The 23,801-nt window shown below is 40.0% G+C and overlaps 1 protein-coding gene across 4 annotated transcripts in view; it reads right to left on the reverse strand.

Moving 5' to 3' along the window:
* Positions 1-4,421: 4,421 nt before the first annotated feature.
* The window catches only part of LOC121739794 (cilia- and flagella-associated protein 44), a 50,179-nt gene continuing 30,799 nt past the window's right edge, over positions 4,422-23,801 (reverse strand). For 2 of the 4 annotated variants that reach the window (XM_042132361.1, XM_042132362.1), the window contains exons 20-43: positions 23,520-23,729; positions 23,228-23,338; positions 23,012-23,044; positions 22,530-22,698; positions 22,025-22,198; positions 21,250-21,447; positions 20,074-20,212; positions 19,818-19,917; positions 19,491-19,593; positions 18,273-18,392; positions 17,728-17,926; positions 15,081-15,237; positions 14,848-14,986; positions 14,412-14,629; positions 13,777-14,014; positions 11,344-11,448; positions 10,843-10,950; positions 10,553-10,701; positions 9,270-9,416; positions 8,560-8,713; positions 7,842-7,998; positions 7,524-7,634; positions 6,767-6,921; positions 4,422-4,544 (exon numbers count right to left, since the gene is read on the reverse strand). In XM_042132361.1, coding sequence (XP_041988295.1) covers positions 4,479-4,544; positions 6,767-6,921; positions 7,524-7,634; positions 7,842-7,998; positions 8,560-8,713; positions 9,270-9,416; positions 10,553-10,701; positions 10,843-10,950; positions 11,344-11,448; positions 13,777-14,014; positions 14,412-14,629; positions 14,848-14,986; positions 15,081-15,237; positions 17,728-17,926; positions 18,273-18,392; positions 19,491-19,593; positions 19,818-19,917; positions 20,074-20,212; positions 21,250-21,447; positions 22,025-22,198; positions 22,530-22,698; positions 23,012-23,044; positions 23,228-23,338; positions 23,520-23,729 — 3,460 coding nt within the window. In that variant the 3' untranslated portion in view covers positions 4,422-4,478. Of the gene's footprint in view, positions 4,545-6,766; positions 6,922-7,523; positions 7,635-7,841; positions 7,999-8,559; positions 8,714-9,269; positions 9,417-10,552; positions 10,702-10,842; positions 10,951-11,343; positions 11,449-13,776; positions 14,015-14,411; positions 14,630-14,847; positions 14,987-15,080; positions 15,238-17,727; positions 17,927-18,272; positions 18,393-19,490; positions 19,594-19,817; positions 19,918-20,073; positions 20,213-21,249; positions 21,448-22,024; positions 22,199-22,529; positions 22,699-23,011; positions 23,045-23,227; positions 23,339-23,519; positions 23,730-23,801 lie in introns of those variants that run through there. The other 2 variants (XM_042132363.1, XM_042132364.1) reach the window with 2 other exon arrangements.

Raw genomic sequence — 23,801 nt, forward strand, 5'->3', positions numbered from 1 at the left:
TGGTCTGGTGATGGAAACCATGAGAAATCGAGGTGACTCCTTGATATTCAAATAGGAACATATGGTTATTTTGAATTTATATGATGTATTTTGACAACATTTTTTTAAGCTTTTTGCATTAAATATCAATATAATTAATAATAAGGTTTTAAAATACATTAAAAAAATCAATAATTATTTTTTTCTGAAATACTCAATTACGGGACCAGACTGATGTGTCGTGAAGCATTCATAAATAGCTAGCGACAGCCAGACTTTTGTCATTTAATAAAAGCTGAAAGTTTGCCTGTTTCTGACCACTAGAGAGGTAAGAATGACCAGCAACTATGGAGTTTCGGTCGCGACTCACGGTTACTTAAGGAGGTATCCAGTTCTGAAGGTCTACCTGACCTTCGAGAAAGAGTAAAGCTCAATATCATAGTTTGTATTCTTCGCAGTTAGTTGAGAAATCTCGTCTTCCAGAGCTGGACATATTTGACAGTTGTTTCCCACTGCCAGACACCCTCATGACTCAAAGTCTAATACTTTAAGAAGGTTTAAGGGTGCCTGGCAGTGGGAAACAACTGTTAATTATTATTTTTAACAAAAAATTAAAACCGACTTCCAAAGTAAAAACAATAATAACATCCATATTATATGAACTAAAAAGTATAAAATAGTTTTTCCTATCTAATAGTGCCTTTTTCCAGATTCGGCTAAAAATCAACTATTTCTGTACTCAATCTTCATTTTGAAGTCGGCATTCATCAGCATCATCATTACTACGACAGCGTAGTAATGATGATGCTGATGATGAATGTAATTTGCATAGTAGCATATGCTTTCAGTTCTTAAAACAACGCCTAAACCCCCAAACTTGTATCTATAAGGGATCCGGAGTTCTCTTTGTATCCTCGGAACCATAGTATACCTCGGTGCAAAATCTTGCCTTTTAGTAGCATATGCTTAGGATGCTTCTTATAAAACCAAAATCACTGTATGTTTTCATATACATTTCGAGGAGTTCCCTTGATTACTCATGGTTTCCATCATCAGGTCACCACTTTTGTGAAAATGGAACCAAATTGGAGTGAAACCTCATACAACAAAACAAAAATTTCAAAAATCGGTTCACAACGGCGGAGTAATCGTTGAACATACACAAATAAAAATTAAAAAAATATATATATCCACACCCGAACATATAACATCCTCCTTGGAAGTCGGTTAAAAATGTCCGGCACTGAAAGAAGTGATTGCTACACTTACTGTAAATAATATAAGCTATGAAATTCAGCTTTACTCTTCCTCGAAGGTCAGGTAGACCATCAGAACTGGATACCTCCTTAAGTAATCGCGGCCAAAACTCCATAGTTGTTGGTCGTTCTTTTCTCTGTAGAGGTCACAAACAGGCAAACTTTCAGGTTTTCTTATAGCTTTCAGCTTTGCAGATAGATATGATTTAGGCATGAAACTAGCACATATTATTCTATTAACTGTACTAAACTTCGGAAGTCGGTCAAAATACTGCTATTCAAATACGAAAGGTACCTTTTCTGCGTGTTGGTTTTCACATTCATCTTTTTCCGTTATTGTTTCTTCAGTTGATTTACTTTTATATTGCCTGAAATACAAACAGAAAGCACACAAAACATGTTATTTGTAAGACTAAGTAAGTAATTAAATGAAAAAATAAGTTGAAGTAAGGATAACAGTGATAATTATAGCAACATTTTGGCCTCTCTTGCCTTTTCCAAACTTTCCAAATTTTCTACATTTTTGCGTTTTCTTTTCTTTGCTAAAAACATCTTCATTTTGTTTCCCATTAGTTCTGTAATGTAATGTATTTTAATAGTAAAATTATTTTCCGCCATAAAAAATACATACATAAAATATAATATATTACTTACCAACAAAATAAAATATTTTTCTTACCAAAGAACCAAGATTTTTCGATCGCGCTATAAATGTTCACCAGTCTGGTATGCGCGACAAGGGTCAACAAAGGTCATGCGCAGCACGGAGCGATACGTCCTTCCTTCAGCAAGCCTCGCGGCGGACTAATTTGAATTGCTTTGCGCGCAGCGATTTATAGTAGTTTTAAAATATTTATAGAAAAAAAATGACAAAATATTTGTTGATTTTTAAAATGTATGTTTTTAATTAAAGTGTTCTTCTATCATATGAAGCTATTATTATATTGAAATAAGTAAGCTCAATAGGTAAAAATAAGGTTTTAAATTCTTGATATTTCTCATTCTTTGAATTGAAATTTCTTATAGTAATATAACAAAATGAAAAAAATTTTTCTCCTAACTGTTTGCTTAAAGATCTTGTCAATAGGTTATTATTTTTTTCTTATTAGATCTGTCGCTGGTTTCGTAAATTAAAAGCTTCGAAACTGATACTAAAACGGAATTTAAGAAAACCTCTGTTAAGGTATCGAGATTTAATGTACAAATACTCTAAAAATCGTATTTTTTTCTCTACTTACTGTAAGGACAGTGAAATTTCCTATAAAAATAAGTAATCAACATTTTTATAAAGATAAGTGGTTGATGACTTATTCAAGTTTTAAAAGTACAGTTTTAAGCCAAATTGAGCGTGAACGGCGTAAACGCTCTTAAAAGGAAAAAGTAGGTGTTTTTGTATGTTTAGTGATTGTTTAAAAGATTTCATATAAGTAATTTAAACTAAAATTGTTAGGTTTGAAAATAATAAAATTTATATGTGTAATTCACGGACGTATATTTTTTTTACGTCCGTGGTGTCATTGCCACTTTTTGCGGCAATGACACATATAAATTTCTTTTACTAATAGTGTATACAAAAAACTGAGATACCTTACTTTTGTGCCGGAGTTTGGGACTTTTAAGGGTGTTCGTCTTTCATTCTGTAAGTATTTCATCTTTCATATTCTCTTAGGCCCGTATTTTTGGTCAGTACTCAAGATGCAACCCGGTCTCAAGACGCGGTTCGGCCTGTGATTGGTCCAAATTTTGACAGTCAACCAATCACAGAGCCTGAACCGTGTCTTGAGACCGAGATGCATCTTGAGTACTGACCAAAATTAATACGGGCCTTAGTATTAAGCGCTTTACGCATTATACACGATATTTGCCTCAGACCTACAATATTAAGTATATGAAAAAGTCAAAGCAGATTATATGTTACTACCGCGCGCGTTGTGAAGATTCAAATACGGCCAATATTGGGTCGCCAGTGGGTATAAATAGTTAATACTGGTATGAACTATGAGCAATGAGATTCTACATTTTTCATATAATTTTAATTTTCTAATAAGTATTACGATCCCGGAAGACGATTGACTTAAATAAAATTGAGATTTATTTAATCATTGTATACTTATCTGATATTTGCCTAACGGAAAACACGATTCACTTACTTTGAGTCGATAGTTTTATTTTTCGAAATAATTATGAATCTTTCTGGTATTTTCAACAAATATATCTGTTACACTTATTGAGTTACTATCATCAAATAACTTGCACTACTACAATCACACACTTTATAAAATAATGGCTAAAGGAAATATTAGTATTGTATTTAATTTTTAAGTAACCATCAAAAACATTTTTGGGACTTACGACCTTTACTTTAGTGCTATAATGCGGAAACCGTTGTTACGCGATATTGTTCACTATTAGACCACCATTAGCTGCAGCGCAAAGTACAATTCATTCAGGCACGATTCATGGAATCATTATATCACGATTGGGGATAGCTGCGGGGTGGTAGGCGGGGCTAGCGTGGTTTGATATTTCTTCCAGCCCAGTCCTAATCAAATCAGCTCTGCCGCTTCGCGCAAAAAAAACCTTAGAAGATTTGGTTGTAATAATTGTGAAGGCAAATATCAAATCCCGGTATGTCCACCATAAGCGAAACTTGGCAAATGAGAGAAATATGTTTTTTTTTACTTTATTCTCGGCATTTTTCTTTTTAACTTTTGACACAGACATCTTCTTTGCTCTTTCAGGACTCACTACACTAATTTGTATATACTGCGTTGTTCAATTTTTCTCACAAAATTCAATAACATCGACAAGAGTTCAGGGGCCGTACCACGAAACCGTTTTGAGACTCAAACAATCGTACGATAATGTTGCGTCCTGCTCTAACAAACGTAAAATGACGTTGTTAGAGCAGGACGCGGCATTCTCGTCCGATTGTTTGAGTCTCAAAACTGTTTCGTAGTACGCCTACAGTTTCGAGTAGGTATGGGTGTGACTTGCCGGGTTTTGATATTCACCTACACAATTATTATTCCCCTCTTCATAAGTATAATTAAGTATTAAGTAGATTTAAAGGAATATATATATTATAAAAACACAATATTAGTTATAGCCGTAAATATATTTTATTCTAGTGAAACCAAACAACACATCCTATTTTATTTTAAGGAATTCTCATAGAATAACTACATTATGCAGTATGCTCCATACACGAAAGATACAATATTGTATTTATGAACTTATAATTTAAATATCCTCCATATTGTCTTCTATTTTAGATGCAGAGGATCCACGAGCAGACGAAATCAAACTCTGAAATATTAATAAACATATTTAAGGCTCAACTGAGTACTGACACTGGTGCACATATATATATATATATATATATATATATATATATATATATATATATATATATATATATATATATATATATATATATATATATATATATATATATGTATATAAAACTCAAGGGTGACTGACTGACTGATTGACATAGTGATCTATCAACGCACAGCCCAAACCACTGGACGGATTGGGCTGAAATATATAATAAGATAAGATTTTGATCAATTCCATCTCCAAGGGGTTAAAATAGGGGATGAAAGTTTAAATATAATAATCCTTCTTAACGCGAGCGAAGCCGCGGGCAAAAGCTGGTCATAATATATTTGTGAGCGAAACTAATGTAGTTTAAACTAAAATAATATTAAAAAGGTCTAAAAATTTCATTTATTATGCTTTGTACTTAGTCGAAAAACATGATGCGTCGCGACGCTTCGAGTCTGCGGCAGTGTCACAAGTGTCAGTTGAGCCATAGTTAGGTGGGTATAGGATATTTTAACACGTCATGACTCATGGATAACATAACAAGGAGGCAGCAAAATATGAAGCAACCGTCAGTAAAAAAGTTTGAGTTTGAGGCACGACCTCTATAAAACACTGGACAGGCGATCGCTATCAATAAAATGTTCCTATGTGAAAGGACTCGCCATATTGGCGGTGATTGCTATGTGAAAGCAGTAGTGAGTGTACTTGGAACTACTATTTTGCAAATGGCGGTTGTCATTTTCTATGTAATTAGTTCACAGTATGCTCACCGCAGCGCTTCAAATCGGCACAAAAAATAGCTGTCATTTTGTACGGCCTGTCCAGTGTATTATAGAGGTCAGTGGTTTGAGGACATTTCGGACGTAGACAAAATCAAATCAAATTATTCAAGATGCACCTTGTTAAGCTGTTGTTAGCTGTTCATGGCTGTTTCACACCTAGTCTAGCTCAATGTTTTCAATGTTCCTGGGTCATGGATGTGTATTAAATATGTGTATGATATAATAAAAATCTTAAATATATGTATAGTATAAAAGTATTACCTAAATATATTTCCGTTGTCTGGTACCTGTAACACAAGTCCTTCGGGTACTTAGCACGGGGCCAGACTGACGTGGTGTGACGCATCCATAGATATTATTATTATTATTATGTTTCACACCTACGCCCTTTGTCATTTTGTACGTTTTTGCCGTGTCCGAAATCGGCACTAATTCTAATGTCGTTATGACATAAGAGCCATGATTCGTCTTTTATTATACAGATTTTTTTTACAAAATATGTTGTATTAAAATATTATGTTGTCTGAACGTCGTTACTACTGGTGCCTACCACCGGTTGGGGAACTAACCAGGCGAGAAGATCCGGCGGCGTAAGAATTTTTAATTGTTTTTTTTACGGCCGTTCCCAATATTCAATCTATCTCTGGTTTGACATATGACCGATCGCAGGTTCGCAGCTAACATTGAATTGACATAAAATATGTGTCTCTAAATATATTATAGATAGATCAAATATTAGGAATGGCCGTTAATTTATTGAAGTTAAGGACGTTATCAGCGATTTTCAGGTACCATTTTAAAGAATTAGCAGTCACACTGCAAGGATATTTTGGTTTCAAATGAAAGATAATATATTCATCTCCACGTCTACACCCTAAAAAATTTATAGCCGCAATTTTCACATAAATACGTTTTAACCATCACAATAATCGCAAGAGATTAAAAAAAATGGGGTTTGATTAGGTACCATTATAGCTAAATACACTGAACTAAGGAAAATAAATGTACAAAAAATTGTTGCTTATTTAGTCGCATATACGAATAGCTAAATATTTTATATAAAAACTAGCTGTCCCGGCAAACGTTGTTTTGCCATATAATTTTTTTTTGTATGAAAAATAGATGTTGGCCGATTCTCAGACCTACTCAATATGCTCACAAAATTTCATAAGAATCGGTCAAGCCGTTTCGGAGGAGTATGGCAACGAAAACTGTGACACGAGAATTTTATATATTAGATAAATAACATTTCTATTTATAAGAAATTGAATGTTATTTTAACGTCCTTAACGTTGATATTGGTACTGACCTGCTAACTTTTGTAATCATTTTTGTGATAGCATCCTTAAGAAATAATTAATGAATGATATCTGTGAGTGCGAATGTTAAAGTATTATGTCAACTGGCTGCTGGCAACACCTCAGGTTTGGGTACGACGTCGACGCGGAAGGCGTCGTCCAGGTGTTGTCGCAGGTGGTGGTGCTCGTCGTCGTCCAGGTGCTGCGCGCGCAGACACCCCACTGCCGCCTGCACCATCTCGCCCAGCTCCTCGTCGGGGTGCTCCACACCGCAGTCTGTACATTGGTATTATTAGACGTAGGTTACACGCTCAGTTTCTCATCAGTTCAGTTCATTGACGCGAAACTGAGTTCATATAACCAGATGATTGACGGACTGATCACTTCATTGTAATGTACTTTTTGCCATCAATCTAGCGTCAGTCTGAAACTGAACCGAACTAACCTAAACTACGTCAATCGTCATAGACAGTTTTTTTTATGAAATAAGGGGGCAAACGAGCATACGGGTCACCTGATGGAAAGCAACTTCCGTCGCCCATGGATACTCGCAGCATCAGAAGAGCTGCAGGTGCGTTGCCGGCCTTTTAAGAGGGAATAGGGTGATAGGGGAGTTTAGGGAAGGGAAGGGAATAGGGGAGGGTAGGGAAGGGAATAGGGTAGGGGATTGGGTCTCCGGTAAACTCACTCGGCGAAACACAGCGCAAGCGCTGTTTCACGCCGGTTTTCTGCGAGAACGTGGTATTTCTCCGGTCGAGCCGGCCCATTCGTGCCGAAGCGTGGCTCTCCCACGTATGTGGATTTGTAGTTTGGATTATTGTTAAATACCTTCGGCCCTATAAAAGGGTACTATTATAATATTATTGTATGTCCCTGACCTTTAATATCCTGCACAACAGCAGCCACTTGTATCAGGTCCAACGCCTCCATCGTGATGGGTTCACTGACAGTCAGCGATCTCACTAGCGACGTCATGGCTTCGTCACCCGCTAAAACGTTCGTTTTAGACTTTAGTTAACTTCACATAGTTATAAAACTACAATTTTTTTATCGGATACGTCAGGAAGTATCGAATTTTAATGTCTGTCTTATTCGCTTAAACTGTAGTAATTTACGAGCTCCAAGTCCGTGTCGTAAATGCCACAGACCACATGAGTGTTCAATGACAAAACGAAAAGTTGGCAACACCACCGCACCTATGTCATCTGGCGCGGTGGCGTGCAGCAGCGTAGCTAGGGCGGGGCCGAGGCGCTCGTGCAGCGGCAGGCGCGCGTCCGCCACGTCGCTTATGGCGCGCTCCATCGCCGCCATCGCACGGTGCGAGCTCGCCCCGGCGCCCTCGATCACGTCTATCTGTACAAGTTTTATTTAAAAATTGATATTGATATTATTATATTGTTTACAATTTTTATTTAAAGTTGATCAATCAACATTTTTTTTTAATTCAGAGTTGGTAATTGGTATAAAGCTGATCGCTCATTTGTCAGCAACGTACGCGCCGTACGCGTTGAACGCACCGCCTAGTAATCTACGAAATGCGGCGCGAACGGTGCGGGTGAATGTGTGAGGTTTTCCTGTTTTTCTTGCTTTATATCTGATTGCAGCATTACCACCAAAATCTGGTATGTGGTTGGCTCGAATTTACATTTTATTCTAGACAATTTCTTTTGAAAATTTTTGTTTGGTTTTGGTTTGCATGTAAACACGAGAGAGGGAAACAACTAGGCTCTGTCTCCTTTCTCACATATCTTCCGGGCAGTCATGGCCGCCCTAAGGAGGTGGCGAACAGGGCAATCGCCAAGGGCCTCACTCTTGCAGAGGCCTCGCAAGGCATTTTTTCAAAAGATGACGGGCCACGCAAAGACCTTCCACCGCAATGGGTAAGGCCGCCACTGCATCCGGGTTTTAACTAACATGTTGCTGTATCATCTTGTCGGCGAGCTTGGCGAGCGCGTCGAACGCGCGAGTCCGGCGGCGGTAGTCACGCGGTTCACTGCCTGTGCCGCCGCCGCGCCGCTCCACCCATTTCTTCACCCAACCCTCCACCACCTCGAAGCGCGACTTGTTCCTGAAAGTTATATCTTGATATCGATTACTGATAAACAAAAGAACGCTATTTGAGTGGCAGTTTGTTTGCTGCACAGAAGGACTCAAGTTTTTTAACCCCCTACAAATAAGAGGGGAGTTATAAGTTCAACGTGTCTGTCTGCCTGTGTGTATTTGGTCCGGGGCATCGCAGCATTCAAACGGATGGACCGATTTTGATCTAGTTTTTTTTGGTTTGAAAGTTGACATGATCAAGAGTGTTCGAGCAATAGCTGTTAAACATCATCAGTCCGCTGAGTGGTGGAAAATTTTGTCAGGTTATCTTTTGATAAAAGTTAACGTTAGAGTTTTGAATCGGGAGTTGTTTTTAATTTTCTTGATTAAACATTATTTGTATAGATAGCAACATACTATCACAGAAGCTGATTCCTAGGCAAATAGGGCCCAACGTGGTTTGGTAATGTTACGTCAAAACTCAAACCCAGCCGACAGATCACAATTATTAACAATAAATTGACATGATCCGATCAAATGACGTTGGTCTGTCGACTGCCTAGGAAGCCCTCGATAGTACTCACCCGGCGACAACCTCGGGCAAGTCAGTGGTGAGGTCCCGCAGCAGCTGCGGGGCGGCGGCGGGCGCTGCGTCCAGCGCGCGCACGCACTCCGCCACCAGCGCCGCCGTGTGCGCGTCGCAGCCCAGCGCCGACGAATCCAGGGATGTTCTGAACATAATAATAATGTTACGTGCTAGGGTTCAACGATTTTGAGAGAAAGACCTGCTGACTCTCTTGAAGACTTTATTCACTAAGTCCAGATCACACAAGCACACACTAGGTCCAAACACTAATCACTAGGTCTAATCACTCAGCACTATCAGTGTCCTAGGTCGTAGCCAAGTCGTAGGTTTCACTGGTTCACTCAATATTGATCACTTGTTTTCACTTCGAAGTCGCCTTGATGATCGCTCCGAACTGAATTATCGGCCCGACTGTCTGCGACTATTTACACGGGCCGGATCGAATCTCAGAATATTCCGGAACATCCCAGAACAAACCCGATATGCGTAAACAAGTATGGTATATTTCTAGAGAGTACGCACATGTACTGCGCACATACACCTAACGCCGTCTAGTATTGAGTAGGGGATTTACGCTGTCTGCGTTTCTTCAATAAGTTGCGCTGGTTTGACGCTAGATGGCACGGTGTGTCCGTAACAATAATAATAACTCCCACTCCGGCGACGGTGGCTGGTTTCATTGATTACTTCTGCGTAACGGGGCCGGTTACGCAGGAGTCATTTTATAGTGCCCAAGTGTGTACGCAGTACACAAGAGCACTCTCTATTCTTTTTACTCTCCTAATTCAGTGGACGGAAGACTGGCACGACTGGAGAGAGATCAGGCGCAGGACCGACTTTTTACATGCTCATCCGACGCATGGATCATCTTACTTGTCAGACAATCAGGTGATCAGCCTGCATGGTCCTAACCAAACTTGGAAATAAAATAATATGTTTCCAACGCGGGAACAGAACCCACGACCTCCGAGTCATGAGCCAAGCTCTAAGCCACTGGACCACGGAGGCCAGAACATACCACTAAGCTGATTATATTGGCGATAGTAGTTGCTGCCAGATACTGGACACTGGACAGGATTTAAACTTTCCCATATAATGCAGCATCTCGATGCTGAAAATTTCACATTGTTTCGGTGCTGAAACCTAGTAATTTTGGCGCCTACCACTGTACTTATGTCAAAAACGATGACTAGCCAATCGACGTGATCAGAAAGGATCCATGCGGGTAAAAACGTTCACCGTACGTCAAAAATAAATATAATGTAAAAGACCCCAACATACATGGGAAAGTATTTCTTGTGCTTGTATCTCGCGGACGGCTTGAGGGGTTTGAGTGTGGGCGGTGTGGGGGGTGGGGTGCGGTGCGCGGGAGGCACCACCGCCGGCGACAGCGGCTTCAGACGGAGCGACTTGATCTCTTGCTCTAGTGCCTGTAAAAGTGATATAAAAATTGTCATTGCATAATAGGAAGCAATTTTTTGAAATGGAGCTAAGTGAATCCCTTAAAAGGTGAAGTCATAAGCGACTAGTCAGAGTGATCTGTGATAGCACCAACACAGTAGTGACGTTACCGTAATCTGCTGCAGCTGTCTCGCTCGCACGATGCGCAGGCGCACCACGTCGCGCTCGTACTGCTCCTGCTCGTACCCGCCGACCATGTCGCGGGCTTCGTGTACCTTCTGAAAATATCTCCTAGTCGGTTAGTAGTACGAAAGTTTTACTAATAAATGTTTCGTGTGCCCTATGAAAAATATGCCCTAGCTGGTACAGATCTTGATATCTACAGCGCGGCGCCCTTAGTTGTATGAGTGACCATATCTATACACGCGTACATTGCTCGCTAGCAACTGATTGCTCCGTCAGGTATGCACACTAACGAAAATGTCTATATACAATTACAACTACAAATAAAGGCTACGCGCGCTTGTAGATTGCAAGAACTATACGACGGTGAATTTTGCTTAAGAAAATTACGGTGATCCTGAATAATGTTAATGCTCCATAAAATGATCCTGTATAATGCTGCAACACATTATACAGGATCATGATACATCATCACGTAAACGAGGTACCTTGTGCGGCAAGACATCAGCCTGCAAGGCGGCGGCCAGTCGGAGCCGATCAGAGTAATGGTTCAACGAATCCAAATATTCCTTCTCCAGCCGCTCGTGACGCTCCTGTGAAATCACCACTAGCCATAACACTGCGGCCATTCTCACTCCATTTTTAAGCGTGAACAAAATCGTAAGGCACTACCACGTGACGTCGCGTGGTCGGCCACAGGGTAGTGGACTGCATCACGCAACGTCGAATATTTTTTCTTTTTTATTAAGGTTCACAAAACCTGCCAGACACTTTACAAATAACTTAAAAAGGGAATTAATTTAATTCATTAAGCATTAGTGTTTGGCCCTTTCGATGTGAACACTGCATGCATCAAAAAATTTGTGAAGCAATGAACGTGTTAAATTAATGAAGTACTTAAATATATTATTTGAGTATGTTAAATGTCTTAAAATTAATCAATCTTACAATCAGATCGAGATTTTAAATTAAGAGAGAAAACCTACATAACTATAATATGCCTATAACTGCTTCGGTAACGCCAAATTATTCTAACTAGAGATCGCCCAATGGTCGAAATTCGACCTTAGTTTCAACGACATTAGGACTACTATATTTTATAAAAAAAATATAGACTTTATCATATTATATTTTTTTCAACTCTTGTCTCTGGGACTCAGCTGACCTCAAACTGGCTGTGTAAGCATTGTCTAATAGTTTCTAAGATTCAATAAAAAAAACTATAATACATTTTCAATTTGTCAACCTGTTGTCAACAGACCTCAACCATAAATTAAAGAGTATAATTCGTATGTATAGGCTTGTCACTCAAAAAGCTGTCATTTTTTGAGTGTGCACATTGTAGCCCATTGATGTGTGTGTAATGTTTTATTTGTGTAAAAAAAATGTATGATAAAAGTATAATTTCAAAATAATATTAGCTCGATGCACTCCTTCACCATATAAACTATAACTGTGCAAAATTTCATGCGTTCACGTTTCCCCATTTTTCGTAAAAAGGGTTACAAAGTTTTTCGCTCACGTATTTATATATAGATTTATTAATTAACTAGATGTCCCGTGCGGCTTCGCCCGCGTAAATTAGGAATTTTACAGAAACCGTACATTTTCCCATAAAAAATAGCTTATGTCCCTACTCCCTTCACTTGGTCTACTCTATATCTGTGCCAAACATTGCCATAAAAATTGCTTCAGTAGTTCGTGAGATAAACCCTTTCTAATATTTCCCCCGTTTTTCCCACATTTTCCTGAGTTTCTTCGGTCGTATTAGTCTTAGCGTGATAATATAATATAGCCTTACTCGATAAATGAGCTATCTAACACTGAAATAAGTTTTTAAAATGGGACCAGCGGGGCTAAAATGGTCGCTTTGAAGAATCATGATATGAATCATAATATGATTCATTTTTCAAAAAACCGCAAAATGCAACTCTGCTTGCAATTCATTTCTGTATTTTTTAACTGATTTGAAATTTGTCAGTTTGACAGTTATGACAATTTATTTGCTGAATTGATTGAGAGGAATTGTTAAATGTGACTATTTTAGCCCCGCTGCAGTAGTTCCTGAGATTAGCGCGTTCAAGCAAACATACTCTTCAGGTTTATAATATTAAGTACTTATCGATTTTTTAAATTATCGCTTGACAAACTCGAGTCTCGATCTAATAGACTATGAAAAATACCAATAACAGGGTCATAATGGGCTCATAATCATGGGACGATGCATGGTATAATAGGGTAGAGATGATGATGATGATGACGAATATAATTTGCATAGTAGCATATTATTCTTTCCGTTCTTAAAACAACGCCGAAACTCCAAAACTTGTATTCCGAACCTATAGTACCTTCCGAACCACGGTATACCAGGTATACCTCGGTGCAAAATCTTACTTGTTGGTAGCATATTATGCTTAGAATACTTCTCACGAAACCGAAGTCACCAAAATATGTTTCCCTATAAATTTTGAGGAGTTCCATCGATTACTTAAGGATCCTTCATCAGATCACCACTTTTGTGAATATAATACCAAAAAATTGGGATGATACCCTTACCCTATGTACTAAAAGAAAAATTTTGAAAATCGGTTAACAAACGGCGCAGTAATCGTTGAACATAAAAAAACGAACATAACACCTCCCCCATTTTGAAAGTCTGTTAAAATTGTAGCCTATGTTTTATTCTGATGTAAGTATAAGCTATATTATTGTAAAGTTTCATTAAAATCCGTTCAGTAGTTTTTGCGTGAAAGAGTAACAAACATCCATACATCCAAACAAACTTTCGCCTTTATAATATTAGTAGGAAGTAGAATAGTAGGATAGTAGGAAGTAGGATAGTAGGATATAGTTGCCATCTCATGGTCCAAGAAGATAAGTGACAAGACTATTGAATTTAACTACTTCATGTTTTAGGTGACCTTCCACTCCCGTATCTGCCTTCTCAGTGGCGGCAGCGCGGCGAGCGCGGCGCGGAACTTGTGTCGTCGCGCCATCTGTCGCAGCAGCTCGTCGAGCTCGGCGTTGGCGCGGCGCGGGCGGCCGTACTCCCCGAGCTTGTGCGCCAGCGCCTCGCGCGTCGCCGCCGCCAACGCCCGCGCGCGCTCCTCCATCGCGCGCATGTCCACGCGCATGCGGAACACGTGGGTGCGGTTCACTCTGAATTAAATTGAAGACAGGCTGCGTATGTTTGATACTAATAAAACACAATTTTTCGCGCACTTTCTCCACTAAATTAAGAACAAATTACACGACCGATTGCGAAATAAATCATCGTCAGGTGTTTATTTATTTCGAAACCGGTCGTGTAATTTGTTAAAAGTTATAATATTAATATCTTAATATAGGGGAAAAAGTGCACGAAAAATTGTTTTTTATTACTGTTCAACATAAATTTCCACCAAGAACCGACAGTACAATCAATTAGATATTGATAGCCAAAAACAAAAAGAAACGTCAGTAAGACACACTTGAAATGCTCAAACAACAAATGCTTAATTTTTTTCCTTGATATTAGTAGTATATATAAAATAAATCATCCTAGCTGCATTCTTACTTCTGTCGCTCCCTCTGCTGGTGTATCTCCCCCTGCAGCTCGGTGACGCGGCGCCGCAGGGCGTGCAGCGTGCGGGCGGGGAACAGCACGGCGCGCGCCAGCCCCGTCCCCCCCGCGCCGCCCGCACCCTCCGCACCGCGCAGCGCCGTCGCCCGCACCTGCCCGTACCGCACCACCACCACCTGACTGATCTCGTTCAGGCAGCTCTGCTTCTCCATCTGTAATATCAGGCCCGTAATATGATCTGAAGTACAGTTTTGATTTCTTACGAGCGAGTTGGGTAGTTTTGATTTTATAAACGCTCTTTATTTCAGGATTCTTTATGCTTCTGACCTACAAGTTTTTTCTTTGGATTCAATTTGAAGGTCAGAAGCATTTGCGTGTCCTTGAAATTGTTAGTATTGTGCAGTTCATTGAAAATAATATGATGTATTACCATGAACTCCTTCAGATCCTTCTTCCTCTGCTCTAGCTGCTGGGAGAACTTGGCGACGAGCTTGTTCTGTGCGTCGATGTCCTTGCGCAGGACGTCTACCGTGTGGTCGATCTCGATCATGCGCTGCTCGTGGCCGTGTCTATAATAAACAACGATATTAGTCGGGTTATGTTCTGAATCACCGAGCACCAAAATATAGCGGAATATCCTGTACTCTGATCATCTAAGATTACCTATTGTTCCTCAGCTCGAAGGTCTGGTTGTATAGCTCCTGGTCGCAGCCTTCGGGACACACGTTGGGGTCGAGGCGGATGGGGCCGATGTCGCGGCTGTCCATGCTACCCTCGTCCTCCTCCGAGCTCGAGGAGTCCGACTCCGACTCGCTGGACTCTGATAGGTCAAAACACACATGATATCTTGGCTTACCAGTACGCCGACTTTATAAGAGTCAATAATAACCTTGTATAGTATGACTTTGATAAAATTTGGCCCTGGATCACAGTCAGGCAACTTTGTATCCCATAAATGTTTTTTAAAAAATTGGTGGAATACTCTAAAAAAATTATTTCTAGGCCAAGATAATATTATTATGTCATGCCCATTTGGAAAAAAATGTTTCCTAGTTGCGCCCTTAAGCTCTACCCAAGGACTACAAAATGCAGTTCTAGCTACATTTGACATTTGAATTAGGTACTAATTATAGTTTGTGCGTTTTAAGATGATATGGGTGACACTTTTCATATTCCTTGCTACGGGTTTTTTTACAAGAAAACAAAAAAAATCATAATGTAATGAATTATAATCCATCTACAAAAACAAATCCATACTAATATTATAAATGCGAAAGTATCTCTGTCTGTCTGTCTGTCTGTCTCGCTTTCACGCCAAAACTACTGAACCGATTGCAATGAAATTTTGTACACAGTTATTCCAGAGTCTGAGAAAGGACATAGGCTACATTTTGATGTGGGAAAATATCTTATTTCCATGAAAATATCGATGAAAATGAATTCGCATTGCGCGTGGCCAGCGCTCATCCCGGGGGTCCTGGGTTCGAGTCCCGCAGGTGGAACAAAAAGTTTTCAATGTTCCTGGGTCTTGGATGTGTATTAAAATAAAATTTCAAAAATCTTAAACATATTTTATGTATGATATTATAAAAAATCCAGAAATAGATCGATGCAATGAACATTTTAGTTCTAATACGATTCAACAGATGGCGTTTTATTTTTTACTTCATTGTAAAATAGAACTAATCATACTTATTAGTTATTATGTTTTTGTTTATAGTTTTTAATACGTTAGAATATTATGTTTAATAATATTATCACTTGGTATAATAATAATCAATCTATCTTATCTTATAGAACTCCTTCTGCATTTCTAATATATGTGACAAGTTGACAACAGAAGGCGCTCTAAAATAAAGGAGTTCAAGTGTACCGGCGTGTTGGCCTATATTCCATCCAGAAAATATATCAATGCAATCAACATTTCAATTCTAACATATGAAAACAGATGGCGTTTTATTTTTTACTTAAATATATTTTATGTATAATATTATAAAAAATCCAGAAATATATCGATGCAATGAACATTTTAGTTTTAATACGATTCAACAGATGGCGTTTTATATTTTACTTCATTGTAACATACAACTAATCATACTTATTAGTTACTAGCTGTTGCCCGCGACTTCGTCCGCGTGGACTTCAGTTTATAAAGCGCGATGTCAACAAAATTGGTGTCAAAAGCTTTTATAAAAAAAACCCTGACACCCCTTAAATAAATACAGCTGTGCAGTGTGCACACAATAAGTATTTCATTAAATTTATATTTTATGCTAAATTTTAAAGCTTATTTAGCCCCCCAATTACACAACTTTACCCATAAACTATTTATCATTGATAGGTTTAAGGTTACGTCACTGCACAGATAAAGTACTGAGTTATTTCATACCGTAGAATAGATATAACAATCGAAAAAAATCGAAACTTAAATATAAGATGATACCACCTCTTATAGAAAGACTTTTGAGCAAGCGTCAGCGCGATGTAGAAGACGCACGGCGCCATCTAATATGATTTTTTGGAACTAACTTAATTTGAACAAATTTACGCATTTTCACCCCCTGAAAACCCTTTTTTCCAGTAAAAAAGTAGCCTACGTCCTTTCTCAGGCTTTAGACTATCTGTATACAAAATTTCATTACAATCGGTTCGGTACTTTTGGCGTTTGGCGTGAAAGCGAGACTGACAGACAGACAGAGATACTTTCGCATTTATAATATTAGTATAGATTATGTGTACACTGCACAGCTATTTTTAGGTATTTTGATTAATTAAGGGACGCGCTACACTGGAATGGCAGCGGCGAGGCGAGCACTTTCAGCGCTGCCAATCCGGTGTAGCGTGGCCCTAAGAGGGGTACCACTTACCAGGGTTTTAAAAAGTTTTTAAATTTGACACAAATTTTGTTGACACCGCGCGCTATAACCTAAAGTCCACGCGGACGAAGTCGCGGGCAACAGCTAGTGTTTCCTATAATTGTAAATGAATAAAAATGAAAAGTTGCTAAATGCTAACTTATTAATATAAAATTATAAATATTAACTGTGAAAATTATTGTTACGAAACATGAATACTGTTGAATCGAAATCAAATCGATAAAAAGAGCGGCCATTTTAAATCGCCGGCACCACTGAAATGTCAGTACGAAATTGATAATTTCGATTGCAATTCCTTTACGAAGTGATTCGATATTTTTAAACTATCGATTAATTTTTGTTACGTAACTTCCCTACTATTGTCAATTATAATGCGTCACGCATATCATCATAAAACGCACAAACTATAGCTACAATTTAAATAGAAATTTCACCTTCTTCGTCAGCATCTCGCGGCGGGCGATATTTCTTCTTGAAGATCCTGCGCAGAAAGTCCGCGAAGGCGTTGTCCTGCACCAGCTTCTTGAAGTGCGCGTGTAGCTGCTGACAGTCCTCGCCCAAGCCCTCCTTCTCCGCACCCAGCTCCTCGATCTGACCCTCCAGGTCAGATATTATCTCTTGGACACCTTGGACCTGAAGTCAGGGTACTCAGTCAACTTGTTGATAGCTTCAACACCGATGTTAGCAATATAATAGTATAGATATAGCGCTTGCGTTATGGCACTCAGCCGTAAATATTTTCACCGAAGCTACGTTGCAGATTGCGAGAATAGTATGTACTTTTGAGAATTAATAGAAATTCTTCATTAGCCTGACATCTCAGCTTAGCAATTTTATTGGACTTTGAAAAAGCGTTCCTCTACATGCAGCTCCGTTAAAGGGCAGCATAAGTCCAATGCAGTTTTGATTCCTTTGCGGTATTCTATAGTAATCTATAGTAGTACCCAGTTCCTTCCATGAATACAGCACAGTATTTCACCTGCACGAGTTTCTCGTAGACCCTGTCTGCGAGGCGGTGCTCGTTGGCCTCGAACCGGTTGAGGACGTTCATCTCGCGGTGCAGCTGGTACAGGTGCAGCTCCAGCAGCTGATTCCTCTCCTGAAACATTACACTGTTAGATTTTTCTTTATAAATATTTATAAAGACAAATAATTTCTGAAATCAGAGCGGCATCGTATGCATATATTTGCACATTTTCAAGATCTTTATTCAAATAAAATAAAAATTGTGTTATTTCTGAATAGATTTGGATCAAATCCTACTAATATTATAAAGGCGAAAGTTTGTTTGGATGTATAGACGTATGGATGTGTGGATGTGTGGATGTGTGGATGTATGGATGTTTGTTACTCTTTCACACAAAAACTACTGAACGGATTTTAGTGAAACTTTACAATAATATAGCTTATACATCAGAATAACACATAAGCTACAATTTTGACCGACTTTCAAAATGGGGGAGGTGTTATGTTCGTTTTCTTATGTTCAACGATTACTCCGCCGTTTGTTAATCGATTTTAAAAATTTTTCTTTTGGTATATAGGGTATCATCCCAATTTGGTATTATATTCACAAAAGTGGTGATCTGATGAAGGATCCATAAATAATCGAGGGAACTCCTCAAAATTTATGGGGAAACATGTGGTGACTTCGGTTTCGTGAGAAGTATTCTAAGCATAATATGCTACAAACAAGTAAGATTTTGCACCGAGGTATACCTGGTATACCGTGGTTCGGAAGGTGCTGAGAGAACTCCTGATTCTTTATAGATACAAGTTTGGGAGTTTCGGCGTTGTTTTAAGAACGGAAAGCATATGCTACTATGCAAATTACATTCATCGTCATCATAATCACTACCATAATATTATATCATGTATCGTCCCATGATTATGAGCCTTTTCATATATTTGGCACTTATATAGAGTAGACCACGTGAAAGGAGTATTTATAGCTATTTTTATTTGAAAATGTACGGTTTCTGTGAAATTCCTAATTTACGCGGGCGTAGCCGCGCGGGAGATCTAGTACTTTCATAATGTTCTAGCTACTGATGCCTACCACCGGTTTGGAAACTCGAACGGGGCCACATTTTGGCATATGTAAAATTATTCTTTTAAAATTAAATTTACAATGTAATCTCTATTTCAATTCACTTCAAATTTAAGAATTCTATAAAGGAGGATGGTAAATTGATACCTGTACGCGTATTCGCTCCCGTTGCAGCACCCTCAGCTGAGAATCAAACTGCTGCATCAACTGCTGAGCCTCCGCCAGTAGCACGTCTTGTTCAAACAGGTGACTAACCACACAACAACATTAAAAATGCGATAGTGAAAATGCGATAGTCGCTCGTTATTTTTAACTATTTTAGCTCTTTTATTACCATCATCTTTAAGGCTCGCTAGTCCCAGCTTGAGTTTATCTTTTTGTAAATACCTACTACCAAAGAGAGATTGACATGAAAAACCAAATATATTGTACATTGAATTTTGATCCATACTGGCTAAAGTGGAAGTTATGTACCGTTTCAAACGTCTCTCGCGTATTTCTATTTCGACAGCGGAAGACCCTTCATCAGGGTTCGGCTTAAGAAGCTCCCACGAAGTAGTGATTGGTTTGGATTCTGAAACAATATTTTTTTAAACCTAAAAGTTGTGGTTGAAAGGTAACGGAGTGTTTCAGAGGTTTGCCATAATTGGATATTTCTTATAATAACTAGGTAGTTCTTAAAAAATGTCTTCCGAGATCCCAAATCCCTGTTTTTCCCACCCGTAATTACCTGTGATGGGCACAAACTTGGGAACCCTGGGTCGTCGTGTGCGCGGCTGCGGGAACATGCCCGACGACTTGCGATCCGATGTCTTCTTCGCGCCGGCCTTGGCGACGGTGGCCTGGACTACTGGTACTTCTGGCTTTACCTGCGATTTGTACAACTCAAAATGAGAGTACCAGATATTTAGCAAACGAAATGTCAGTCAATTTCGCTTGCAATACAATGATACAAACACAATTTTAGTAGATTGTAAATCTGGCTATCTAATATCAATGTTTATTATAAGCTGTTACATTGTAAAGATCATCTAGTTGACGGTTTTGTAGAACAACATTATCGGTTTACATATTAAAATACCTTAAAGTATTAAAATAACATCTCCACATCGTTTATCTTAATCTTCTAGCTTTTTTTAAATGAAATAAGGGGGCAAACGAGCAAACGGGTCACCTGATGGAAAGCAACTCCCGTCGCCTATGGACACTCGCAGCATCAGAAGAGCTGCAGGTGCGTTGCCGGCCGTTTAAGAGGGAATAGGGTAATAGGGGCGGGCAGGGATGGGAAGGTAATAGGGGAGGGTAGGGAAGGGAATAGGGTAGGGGATTGGGCCTCCGGTAAACTCACTCACTCGGCGAAACACAGCGCTAGCGCTGTTTCACGCCAGTTTTCTGTGAGAACGTGGTATTTCTCCGGTCGAGCCGGCCCATTCGTGCCATAGCATGGCTCCCCCATGTATAACGCTTCACGCTTCACGCTCAGACTCTAGAAGGGTTAGGATGTCACCCTCGCGCACGGGTCCCTTCACGTTTCTGATGATCTGACGGGTGGTCTCTCCCAAGAACTCAACTTTGACCTGGGTACACTGTCCCTGGGACCCCGTACGGCCCAAAACTTTCATGACGCGGGCGAGAACGTTTGGTTTGTCCATTTTGCTTCAGTTATCGAGCTTTTTCGATAAATTACACGTGCAACGCAGCAAGCGTGAACGTAAAAGGCGTGAACGTAAAAATGTAGATACTGTACTGCATTTTCTGCCTCCGAGTCCAACTTCAACTTCAAATTTGCATCATACACATAAACGCTAAAGTTATAAAATATATACGTCATGAAGACATTTCACATTATTTTCATTTTAACTTCTCGACAATCGAGCTCGATAAGTTCGCTCCACATGTCCCAAACCTCCAAATTCTTCTCCGGGAACTCCAACTCCTCATCAATAGTCGGCACCTGGGGCATCTCCCGCGCGGCGGCCGGCGGCAGCTCCGCGTGTATCTCGGTGAGGCGCGCTCGGATATCGCGGACGCGCGCCACCAGCGACACCTTCCACTCCCGGAGACGGACCACCTTCTCGTTGAACTCGTGCTTCGTCTCGTAGATCTGAGGGTTTGGGAATTAGTTCGGCGTATTTGGAATTTGAAGCCAGTTTTATTTGTGACTACAGAAACGAGGGTTAGGTTTAAGGTTTCTTTATTAAGCTGTCACACACATTTGTCAGCACCGTGCGCGCCGTACCTACGCGTCGAAGGCACCGCATAGTAAACGAAATGTGGCGTATACTTAGGTGTAAGTTTTCCATGTTACATAAATAAATAAATACGGTGCGGACGAATGTTCGAGGTTTCACATCGACACACAACGAATTGTAAAATGTGGCGCGTTCGGCGCGTGCGTGCTGATAAAATATGTGCGATCCTTTAACATCCACCAAGAATATTTTATTGCGATGAAATTGCCATTGCTCAAAATACAACTCATGTTGCTAAGTCATACACCATAATCGCCGTTTTAATTTTCTGGTGTGGCTTAGGCGATTTGACGTCTGATTAAGCATGTTTTCCAATAGCTGTTTTGCAAGGTAGCAGAATCACAGATTTCAAAAATGTTTGGCAGAATTTGCTCAAAATTTACGGCTCTTTGTGTACAGTTGTAATATTATGTACAAGACCGCGCCTACCTCCTGCCGCGTACGACACAGGCGCAGCTGCGTGTCGTGGTCGGGCGGCGCGACGTACTCGGGCTGCGTCTTGAGCACGCGGTTGCCGACGCTGAGCTCGGCGTCGCGCAGCGCCTGCGCCGCGCCCGCCGGCAGCGCCAGCGGGTCCGGCTTGCGGAGTAGGTGTTCCTGCCACTGTGTTTGTGAACGGTTATAGACAATATTGTTTATGTAAAAACCAGTACGACGTGGAAATTCGTACATTCAACTGTATCATCATAAATTTTATGACCTATGATGTTTTCGTAGTTTTCAGTATATATATGTAATTCTTTATACATCGTATTTTAATTTCATAGAAAAACGAAGAATAAGTTTTTGCAAAAAATTTGAACATTGAAAACAGCATAAACATCAGTCTACCAATAACATGTCAATGCCAGCGCGCACCCGCCCCGCTCACACCTCAACCCAAAGACACCTAAATCTTCAACACAGTATTCCCTCAGCAATCTTAGTCCCATACCTCAACGAACTGGTGGTGGTGCCTGTTCAGCCGCTGGTGGTAGTGTCGGAGCGCCTTCTTGAGCGGGTGTGGCGGGCGCGGGGGCAGGCCCAGCAGGAACGACGCCACCTTGGGCGGGCCCCACGTGCTCTTGCGGCCGGCCGTGCGCCGCACCGCCGTCTCCGGACGTCTGGAATGTTGTGCGAGATAGCTTGCTGCTTGAGGATTTAATGAGTGTGCGGGTCAATGTGTGGGTGTCAAACATCCTTTAGTGATTATAATATGAAGATTTTTTAATTTAATTAGGCCAATTGTTATTAAAAATGTGCGTTACAAAAATGCGCTGAGACCTGTTTTGACTTTTGTTTTATAAAGTTTTGTGTTTTTCAATAAGGAATAGAGCATCTGCTATCAGCTATGACGTATAACAGGTAAGGTAGGTAGGTATAAGTTAGATAATGATTTAGAGAATATAGATAAGGATTCATCACACTAATACTTACGGTTCCACCTGTGCTACTGATTCGAGTAAATTCCTGACGTTAGCATGAATAACGAACACACAATTATTTATTATAATATTATAATTTATAACATAGCAATGTTATTTTTGGATGAAGTTCTAGATGGACTATTCCCAAAAACATAAAATGGCCTTTGGGCTTTAACATGATAGAGAAATTATAATAAAGTTTAAAGATAATAATAATTTAGTTCACCTCCCCTGCATCGCAGCTTCGGCCATCTTCTGGTGCACCTCCTGCAGCTGGTCGTAGAACCGCTGCGAGAGGTTCTTCTGACGCAGTGGGCGGATCACCACAGATGGATCACTGGCAATGAATTAATTGTAAAATGCTTGCTGGCAAAATATGTATAGCATTTAAGCGTTTTAAGGCCTTTGCAGGTACCCCTATGCCTTGAGGTTCATCTGCTATAATATTTTGTCGACGTTATTTCATTGTAACATCAGTTGGTATGTTTTGAGCTTCCTTAATCTCAAATTATTATTACCTAATGGCAGCGAGCGTGAAGGGGAACACGTCGAGCTGTACTATATTTCGCGCGTGCATCTTGCGCAGGCGCAGCTCGGCCGCCGCGAGCGGGTGCGCCAGGCGGCGGCGCGTGAGCTCTGCTGCTGCAGTGAGCTCGTCGTCCAGCGCCGCCAGCGGCCGCGCGTCCAGCACCACGTCCACCTGCTGCGACCACGGCAGCATCTTGTTGCTACGACATAATTTCAGGAAAGAAAAAAATTACATGAAATATATAGAGCGACAACGCTTTGAATGAACGTGG

The sequence above is a fragment of the Aricia agestis genome, chromosome 2 (assembly GCF_905147365.1).
Source record: "Aricia agestis chromosome 2, ilAriAges1.1, whole genome shotgun sequence".
Lineage (NCBI taxonomy): Eukaryota > Metazoa > Arthropoda > Insecta > Lepidoptera > Lycaenidae > Aricia > Aricia agestis.